This window comes from Furipterus horrens, unplaced genomic scaffold, assembly GCF_987537825.1.
Source record: "Furipterus horrens unplaced genomic scaffold, mFurHor1.1.pri manual_scaffold_2, whole genome shotgun sequence".
Lineage (NCBI taxonomy): Eukaryota > Metazoa > Chordata > Mammalia > Chiroptera > Furipteridae > Furipterus > Furipterus horrens.
Window position 1 is genome coordinate 77,631,483 of NW_028327172.1, and position 11,213 is coordinate 77,642,695.

Consider the following 11,213-nt stretch of genomic DNA (forward strand, 5'->3'; position numbering starts at 1 on the left):
AAGGAAGGAAGGAAGGAAGGAAAGAAAGAAAGAAAGAAAGAAAGAAAGAAAGAAAGAAAGAAAGGAAGAAAGAGAAAGAAAAAGAAAGAAAGAAAGAAAGAAAGAAAGAAAGAAAGAAGGAAGGAAGGAAGGAAGGAAGGAAGGAAGGAAGGAAGGAAGGAAGGAAGGAAGGATGGAAGGAAGGAAGGAAGGAAGGAAGGAAGGAAGGAAGGAAGGAAGGAAGGAAAGAAAGAAAGAAAAGAAAGAAAGAAATGGGACTACATCAAACTAAAATGCTTTTGCACAGCATAGGAAATCATCAAAAAATAAAGACAACCCACAGAATGGGAGAACATATTTGCCAATGCATCTGATAAGGCATTAATATCCAAAATTTATAAAGAACTTACAAAACTCAACACCAAAAAAGAAAAAGAAAACAACCTAATTAACCCTTTGAGGGCTATGTGTAATTCAAAATTTGGATCAACATGAGAAAAAATTATATCAATATATAACCTGAGGTACAAAAAAAAGAGAACAAAACATAACACACGAATTATTCCATTGTTATTTACATTTATAGCCATTGAAAAGAGTTGCTGGGAATGACACTGGCACTTTTTGGAAAATTTGTCAGCATCGTTCACAGTGACGTTGGCACTCAAAGGGTTAAAAAATGGGCAAAGGACCTAAATAGACACTTCTCTAAAGGGGATATAAAGATGGCCATTAGATATATAAAAAGGTGCTCAATGTCACTAATCATCAGAGAGATTCAAATTAAAACCACAATGAGATATCACTTCAAACTTGTCAGAATGGCCATCATCAACAAATCAACAAACAAGTTGATGGTGAGGATGTGGGGAAAGGGGAACCTTCCTGCACTGTTGGTGGGAATGCAGATTGGTGCAGCCACTGTGGAAAGCAGTATGGAGATACCTCAAAAAACTGAAAATGGACCTGCCTTTTGACACAGCAATCCCACTTCTGGGGATATATCCAAAGGAACCCAAAACACTAATTTGAAAGAACATAAGCACCCCTGTGCTCACTGCAGCATTATTTACAACTGCCAAGATATAGAATCAGCCCAAGTGTCCATCAGTAGATGACTGGATAAAACAATCAAGTGACATTTACACAGTAGAATACTGCTCAGCCATAAAAAGAAGAAGGAAGAAGAGGAAGGAGAGGAAGAAGAGGAAGAAAATTTTACCCTTTGTGACAGCATGAATGGACGTGAGAACATTACGCTAAGTGAATTAAGCCAGTCAGAGAAAGATAAATACCATATGGTTTCACTCATATGTAGAATTTAATTAACAACCTGAACAAGGAAAACGGGGACAAACTCATAGATAAGAGAGCAGGATGACAGCTAAAGGCAGGGGGGAGGTTAGAGAGTTGAAGGATGGAGCAAAAAGGAAAAAGAAGGACAGACAGACATGGACAACAGTGTGGTGATTGCAAGGGGGAGGTGGGCATAAGGGAACTAAATGTTAATGGAAAAAAATACAATAAAAACATTATCTCTGGAATCAGTAGAACCCAGCAGGATTCTACCCTCCAGCCCCCCAAGATCTCATCACCCTCCCTATAATAATAACAATCAGACCCAAGGCTATGTTTTTTTGAATAGCTTTCTTTTTTGGCAATCATTGTTTCTATTGCACATTTTAAATAATATTAACACAAAAGTTTAAGAAAGCATGTATAAGATCACAAAGAGGAAATAATTACTTGATCAAGAAAAACTTGGAGTTTGTAAGATTCTTTAAGCGACTCTTGAATAAGTGCACTGCTTGCTTTTGTCTGATTCAAAGATTCAATCAAATCCATATTTTCCAAAATATTGCCTTGAGATGTGGCAAGTGTCTGTAGAAAAATTAGCAAAATTACATTAACATTATTACATATATTAGTCAATTTAAAAAACCTCATATTAACTTTCATTAACTAAATGATGTTTATGTTAATGTATAAGAATTTCAATATTTTACAACCTATAAGAACGATATAGGACATCTTTATCCTATATCATCAAAGCAGTGCACATATATTAATTTTATCAATCAAACAGAAAATTACTTAAAGTTACAAGTTAAATCATAATTCCTGCTATCTTTTAATGCTTCTTTGAAATTCTGAGCATATAAAAAGATAATTAATTAATGAAGTAATCTAGTCTAAAGACAGTATTTGTTTAAAAATTGCTTGTCTTAAAACATTATTTCCTAAAATCTTATACTCCAACATATCTAGTTTTTTGTTTGAAATTTGATTTTAAGATATATATTGATATGTCTTTGACAAAACCAAAAACATGTTGAAAGTACTATTAATTTAAAAAAAATTAATAATACTTCCTTATATTCATTAAAGAAAGAAATATAATATAAAACATATCCTGAATAACTAAATTTTACCTCTAAAAGTGATTCCTCAAGCTTGGCTAACTGTATTTTCTTATCTTCTTCCTTTTGTAATAGCTTTGTTTTCTGTTCCTCTAAATCAGGTTTTTCATGCTGAATAGTTAAAGCCAGAAGCTTAAATAAAAATTTAAGATCAAGGTTATTCTTTTGATCAAGTTCAAAGAAAACAAAACAAAAACTTCCCACACACAGGCCTTATGTTTGACCAAGTACTACAAGTATCATGATACCATATATTCATTTTATTATTTCTAATTTCATGAGACACTTTCACAATTTTTTTTGAGAAAAAATAAACTGATTGTTAAAATGTTAAATATTACAAGACAGATATAAGAAATTGCATTATTTATCATATTAACATGAAATATTTAGTTCTAAAATTGGATTACATATATAAACTATGGAAGCTAGCATTTTTCATGGTTGAGTATTCACACAAAGAAATGAGATATGTTACTTAAAAAGTACTTTGACATCAAAGTAACAGTGAGATATCACTTCATACCCCCTAGTATGGCTATAATTAAAAAGACAAATAATAACAAGTGTTGGCAGGAGTGCAGAGAAAGTGGAACACTGATACACTGTTGGTGAGAACGTAAATAGCTCGGCCACTTCGCAAACTTTGTTCTTCCAAACGTAAGTTACTTTTAAGACTCAGGACGACACTGAAAACATTAGTGAATTCACTTTAAATGGGTGAACTGTCTTGTATGTGAATTAAGTCTTATAAAGCGCTTTTCTAAAAACTGCTGTGTCAAATTCTTAATTTTGAAACTTCTAATTAGGGAATGACACTGCATATCATAAAATGTATAATTCAAAGTCTGCTATATAAGCATCTTCTATTAATTTTTGTTAAAGATCTAAATAGCCACTTTCAACAATTACTATGGAGAGCTTTTAGATAATAGAAGCAATTTCGGCCCTGGCCAGGTGGATCACTTTGTTGGAGCACAACCCTGTACAGCAAAAAGTTGCGAGTTCAATGGCCTAGATGTATACAGGAGGTACCTTGCTCAATGTCTCTCTCACACTGATGTTTCTCTATTTCTCTCTCTTTCTTTCTCTCTCTCTCTCTCTCTCTCGCTCTCTTTTTCTCTCCTCCACCCTTACTCTCTAAAATCAATATACATATCCTCAGGTGAGGATTAAAAAAGAAGTAATTTTGTCAATTATTCTGCCACATTATGAATTTGTACCTTGTTTTACTTATAAGAGATATCAAGTAAGTCAAAAGATAATATTCATAAAAATGTATGTAGTGAGTTATATAAGAAAAATGTTTTAAAAGGAAGTTTATAAAATTACAATATATTTGCACACTACCATATAAATCAAATGAATATCTACTATTGTTAGATGCATAAAAAACAGGATGACACTCAAAGTCATCAGGTATACCTTTAAAGAAAAAAATGAATAAGTATATAAGTAAATGTCTAGACATTGAAATTTATTTTATTTTGAAATCCATACAGTAATAAACCATACATAGATAAAGGAAATTCAAAGATGCATATGTTCTGGTGGGGAAAAAATAAAGTTGAATGGGAACCAAAGATCCTGCACTAGTTTAATACGTTAATTACATGCAATTTTCATATTTAAACTTCATTTTTTATAATTAAAAAAATAAAGTAGCTGATCTTAACTTCTAAGATCCTTCCAGTTTTCACATTCCACCACATATGAAAGAAATAGTTAAAGTCATACCAAAAGAATCAACAATTTGATGTTATTAACAAATGCACAAGTCTAACACAAATGATAGATGAAATAAACCCACAAGACTTACACTAACTTTAAACTATATTTTCAAAAGAGTAAATGCTAATGAGTTTAACAAAATAGCTTCCCATTCAAAATATCTAATGAGTATACAAAACGAAAAAAGATTTCTAAGGTAAATAATGATAGATGTATACCTGTCCTTGTAATCCACTTCTTGTCGTAGTAAAGTTAACCTCAGTAACAATGGAAGCTGCATCCGGCGGAATAAAGGGATTTGGGTTTCTCGTTGACAAAAAAAGGCGAAATTCTTCATTGTAGTCAATCATTTTATCACCTATTTGTACCACATAACGTGGTCCTATTTTTTTAAAATGACACAATTAGTTGGTCTGAATATTCTGTATCTTGCTACATGACATAAAAATATAATCTTCTGGTATTTCTAAATATAGCTTATATTATAGGCTTTCCAACAGAGTCCAAAAGACAGCAAAAGTTAGGCTACCCAAGGTACAATTAACCAGAATGCTTTAGTAACTGGCACTTATGCAAGCAATTGTAAGTAATGATCAGTAAGATGTCCCTGGGATACTAAAGCATCAAAAAAGTATGTATACTTCCAATCAATATGGTTTTAATGTTAACTATGTTTCATATTCTAAATTCTTCCAAAATATATAATAAATTACAGATTACAAAAAAATAACTCAATTATATATTATTCTGTATTTCTAAATTCATCAGTTAAAAGTGTTTATTAAACTTGAAGATATAATACTAGGAGACAGACTTAACTGGTAAAAACCTATGATTATCAACATATGAGTAATTACAAAGTGACCATTAATTACATCAAGAAAGATTTATTAAGAGAGCCATACACAGGTAATTCATGACAAGAAGTTAAACTAAGAAAAAACAAGTTCAGCCTTATAAAGGAGTACATTCTAAAATAAAAAACAATGATATTTATTATACAACATATAAAGAAATTAACAATTATACCCATAACTTATGATTTTAAACTGACAACAAATAATTGATTTTTGAATACAAAATACATATCTTCAAAGATGATTTTCAAAGGTTAAGAAAAACATTGTAAAGAATTTTTAAGAATACCAGGATAAATTTTACAATTTTACTTAAAAACTTTATGTTAATGAGAAAACAATTTAAAAAGCACTTTGTGATAGAGGAAGTACTACTGCCCCAGAAAACAAAATCAAAATAATATTGAACTTTAATCATTATCGAGAAATACAAATGTAAAAGTCCAATGTAATACTTCTACAATAAATGGAATGATTCAAGAAAGCTTATGCAAAATAAATGCAAAGAAAACCAACCCTCATGCCATCAGAGTCAAACACCTAAAAGCTAATGACAAAGAAACATGTTATGGCATCCAGAGAAAAACGACACATCGCCTAGAAAGAAGCAACAATAAAACAAGCAGGTTATTTCTCAACCGTAATGACATAAACTAGATGATAATGGAATAAAAACTTTAAAGTACTAAAGAAAATAACTGTTAACCCAGAATTCTATGACAGACAAAAAGAAAAATCCTTCAAAAATGAAAGAAAAAGAAGTTTGTTTTCACTGGGCCTTCAGGAAATGAAATATTCAAGTGAATCATTTTGACAAAAAAAAACGGATAATTCAGGTGGAAATGAGTAGATAAATGGAAGAAATGCTGAAAGAATTTAAGAACACTAGAAAGGGTAAATATGTATAAGTATAAATTTTAAACACTATTATAATATGAGGAGCAAGACAATGTATCACAACAAAAATGTAAAGGCAGGCAGGGGATATGTGGAGTTCAAGTGCAGTACTGGAGAAGTGGCTAAGTATTTATTTGTATTAAAATAATAAGTCAAAGATGTGCATTGTTATATGTACAGGAACCATTAAGAAATCATAAAAAACTGACTAAAAAATCAAGTTTATTTGAAACCTATATGTTATTGCATGAATTGGTTTACTGTATTAAATTACTATGTGTATGTGTTTGTGTATGTGTGTGTGTGTGTGTGTGTGTGTGTATATATATATATATATATATGCAAGGTAAATAAAAATGCAAAACCAAATGATACCACAGATAAGAGGCATGCTTTATTAGACCAAGAAAAATTTGAAAGTAAAAAAATGGAAAAGAATACCATGCACACACTAACTCCCAAAACTTACTGAAACCATTCTAATGTCAGTCTAAAAAACTTCAGAAATTTCTAGGAATAAATTAGGACATTTAATAATGCTATAGGAAATAACAGGACAGGAAGATACCACATTTCCAAATATGTATGCACCTAAAAATATAGCTCCAAAATATTTAAAGTAAAAATCCACAAAACTAAAAGAAAAATGAACAAATTAAAAGTCATAGAGACTTTAAGATATCCTCTCAATACACAACAGAAAAAACAAAACACTAAAGACATGGACGATAACAATACACTTAACAAACTTTACCTAATTGACTTTAGAAAAAAATTAAAACAACTATTAGCAAAACTCACATAATTTTCTATTGTACATGGAATATATATGAAAATTAACCAATGTCAGATCATAAAGAGAGCTTCAACAGAATTCAAAAAATCTGAACACTTCAGAATAAGTTCTCTCACCACAATGGAGTTAAGCTGAAAACCAGTTACAAAAAAGGTAACTAGAAAACCTCGAACTCCTTGGAAACTAAACAATATCAAAAAATTGCTAAGTAATTTATAAATCAAAGTAGAAATCAAAATTTGTGGTATAAAGCTAAAAAAGGACTTAGATGGAAATTTATAAACATAAATGCATATATTAAGAAAAAGAAAATAATTGAATATCAATACTTTTCTGAATGTCAATATTTCCAATTTCCCTTTCAAGAATATAAAAAAGATGACCAAAAAAAAAAAAAACTAAGCAAGATAATATAAATGAAATATAGACTAAATATCAGTTTAAAAATACAATAGTCAGAGGAATGTAATGTACAGTACAGGGAACAGAAGTCAATAACATTGTTATATCTTCGTACAATGACAAAAGGTTATTAAACTTATCATCATTACTTTGTAAGGTATGCCAGTGTCAAATCACTGTTGTCCACCTGAAACTAATACAATATAGTATGTCAATTATAATTTTAAAAAATTATATGAATATACTGTTTCAAATACAAGCAATTATATATTTTTCATGATTGTTAATAGAAACATTCTATTAAATTAAAATGAGATACATACATGAAAAAATAAAATAATACAACTGAGAAAATCAACAAAGTTAAAAGCTGGTATTTTAAAAGATTAGTAGAATTGATAAACCCTTATCAAGTCTGATCAAGGAATAAGAAAAATTACCAAAGAAAAGGGAGACATGACAAAACCAAGGGAAAAACATATGACACTATTATATATATAAAAAAAATACACCAACAGATCTCACAATTTGGATGAGTGGAAAAATACAAAACAAAACAAAAACAACCTTAACTAAAGCTGAACAATACACAAAATATAGACTACAGACAAAACAATATAAAATCAATGCTGAAAGGGCATCAGGAGGTTTACTAGCATTTGCAATAAAAGACTGATCATCATGGGAAACTGCAGTGTCTTAGTAAGGAGGCATTGAGACGCTTGTCATGGGGTTTGGACTTAAATGATTTGGGAATGGTTCAAAGAAAGTGGTATTTTTCTGGGGAACGAGCACTATCAGAAATAGCAGACAATCTATGGTTGGTATCTAAATGGAGTAATATTAACTTATCATTGGTAACAAAGCAAAAGTCACTCAAATTAGCTGGAAGAGGAAGATGTTTGGTATGTTTGATATGGAAAGTATTCTTGTTGTTGTTGTTTTTTTAGTATTCTTGTTTTTGTGCTTAGATATCATTAAGGAAATAGAGTGACCTGTCTAACATTGGAGGTGAGAAGTGCTTTATGTTCAACAGAAAAACACCAGAGCCAAGCTAGTAGAGCCAGGACAGTTCCCAGCCCACAGCTGTCAGGTGCTGTTCTTTTATTCTCATTTGTGCAACGTACATATACAAGCAAAACTTATCTATACTATTATTATGCTTGTTGGGGGGTGCTTTGGGAGTGCTGATAAATCAACTCTAAATCTAGGTGCTTATACACACACACACATATACGAGGTATATTTCAATAAAATGTTAAAATTGAAAATTAATAGGTTTTCTCTGGTGAATAGGGTTAGTAATGAGGAGCGAAGGGACAAAAGACCACTGCCATTATGTACTGTATGATTTTGTAAGCATGTATTATTTGAATTTAACATATTTTTGGATGTAACATTTTAAAAAATTCAAAAGAAATGGCTTATTGTCTGAAAAAGACCCTTGTATATAAGCCCCATATGTTACTCTTAGAAAATAGGAGATGCGGAACTCTTAAGTCTAACACATCTTTAACTGCAGAAAGTCTTGATTTACATTGGAGTTAACTTATGATGGAATTAATTTTGATCAATTTTTTCTTCAGGACACAAAATCTTCACTGTGGTCCAGAGAACTATGAAGATAGAATAATTGGGTATAAGATTTGGTCTCCTGTTCTGTTTCTAGAGGAAGTCTTAACTTGTCTATTATCTTTGTTTCTTAAGCTGAATCAGGCTTGAGTATATTTTGTTTTGCCTTGTTTTGTTTGCTAAACATGTATAACAGATGTGAACATTTGTGGTACTTGTATATAAAGATATATTAATTGGATAAATTAATTGTAACACATTGGTGTTGTGCATAAAAATCAGCCAAAGATATAAGCAAGATCATTCCATAAAATGTGCCCAAATCCCGCCAATACTGAAATGCATAATGCCAGGAAATGAAAAAGAAATTAGTCTTTTTATACCAGGCAAGGGTTCAACAGAATTTTATCTGTCTTGATTTTGGAAAGCAATGTTGCATGAATAGTCTACTATGACCACTGAAGTTTAAAGGAGGAAGTGGCCACCATTGATTCTAAAGTGCCTGACATACCAGTGACTTTAAAGTTGTAATAACTGATAATTAGTTTGCAGACTTGAACATTGCTAATGATTACTAATGTTTTCTTTTTTTATACTTTTTGGGGAAGAAAACCAAAATCAGTTTATCGATTGTATGCAGTATATCTTAGAGGTCCAAACTCTTCAGAAATGTATTATCATCTGAGCTAGATAAATCTAGTACCATGTGAATTGCCATATAGGTGCAAACATTCCATTATATAGATAACATTTTGATAACAGTCTCCATTAAAAAAGCTGCTTACACTGAATGGTACTGAATACTACTTAAGCCTATTAACTAAAGATAAATGGTATTTAAATGAAGATAAATGTCAAACCCTACCTACCAAATAACCAAAGTGACATTGCCTAAAGAGACATTCCACAGTCCATTAAGAATAAACTGTTGGCTTTACAACCACTATCCACAAAGAAAGAAAACCAACTGAATACCTTCTTGGCCTATGAGAAGCAGTATTTGCATACTTGAAAACTTCAGTAAAGCTATTTATCTGATCAACAAACATGGGGCTATGTTTGAATGGCAGGTCCTGCAAAGTTACAAGAGGCCACTTTGGAAGTAAGTCAAGCAGTAGTAAATCAATACTTGCCTTTGATCCCTATATCATCAGATGGACAGATATACAGGTATTTACAAATAATCTCACAGATAAGCAAATCCAATGGATTATTACAGCCTTCTACTACCCATAGGTAAAATTTCTGGCAATCTACAGCACTGAATATTTTGTACTACAACTTGACTTCAAGTAATGAATGCCCTTGTCTATAAAGCATGCAATGCTAAGACTAACCAGAATATATCACTACAGAGATACATAGGTCACAACTAATGAGCTAGCTTAGGGTTTCTCAACCTGAACACTACTGACAATTTGTGCTGAAAATGATTTGCTGTGAGATGCCCTATACATTTTAAGATGTCCCTGGCACAGACTTCTTGTGTTGTAACAACCAAAAATGTATCCAGATGCTGCCAAATGTCACCTGGAGGACAAAATCACTTATGATAGAGAACCATCACTTATGATAGAGAACCATTGGTCTGTGTTTAGGCCATCAGACCACCCAGATTTGAGTACCAAAGACAAAACCACATGGAGAGCCACCCTCTAGAAACTGATTAACAGTCACAAACTTAATGTACATACATATCCCCATATCAAGCTACCATGCCTAAAGTTAAGCATCTGGACTAAAAAAGCCAGCAAAGGAGTTCAGCTATCATCTCTACTATAAATCTCAGAACCATACTCAAATTCAACATGGAAATGAAATAACCATAATGGACTGGATGATAATGAAAAATACTTTTGACATTTATTGTTAGTAAAACTTAAACTATTTGCCAACTACAGCAGCCTCATTCTCAGCAACTTCTATATGGCTTGCTGATCCAGTGTTATTCAATTATTTACCAATTTAAAATGCTAATCTACCTTCAACTTGGGCTGAATAACTAGGCACACAGGAATCAGAAGTAAAAACCAATGAGAAATTGAGGAGGAACTGTACCTGGTTCCTTCTTTTTTTTTTTTTTTATCAATACACATTTGAAGGATTTTTGATCAGCATAAACTTGAGGAGGAAAAGCATTTTCTACTCCTATAATTTGTACCTGCTTTGATCTCAGTATGTAGAAAACAGTTCACATTGCTTAGATTAAGGACATTGGGATATAAGAAAAATTGGACAGAGGCTTTGTTTTATGGAGTTCTAGGACAATCATCCTCGGTCTCCAAAGGAAATATATGTCAAAATAGCAATTCATGAGGAGCTCAACACTCTGGAAAAGGACAAACTCAAGTATACTCAAGGAGAATAACAGACTTCAACTAATATGACATGAATGCATCCAACCCTGGGAGAGGGCAAAAAAAGGAAGGTGAGGGCAGAGATTAACTCTATTTTCATAATTATAAAATAAACAAATAGACTCAAACAGTCCTACACAACTACCTGGAATAGTGGCTCATAATGTGACCCAGTCATGATGTACAATATTATCACTTTTCA

The 11,213-nt window shown here is 31.7% G+C and overlaps 1 protein-coding gene across 1 annotated transcript in view; it reads right to left on the reverse strand.

Annotated features, from left to right (window-relative positions):
• Positions 1-11,213, reverse strand: part of LOC150018864 (cytoplasmic dynein 2 heavy chain 1) — a 283,446-nt gene that overhangs the window by 136,471 nt on the left and 135,762 nt on the right. Inside the window, exons 66-68 of the mRNA XM_090265892.1 lie at positions 4,349-4,512; positions 2,412-2,531; positions 1,726-1,860 (exon numbers count right to left, since the gene is read on the reverse strand). Coding sequence (XP_090122018.1) covers positions 1,726-1,860; positions 2,412-2,531; positions 4,349-4,512 — 419 coding nt within the window. The remainder of the gene's footprint in view (positions 1-1,725; positions 1,861-2,411; positions 2,532-4,348; positions 4,513-11,213) is intronic.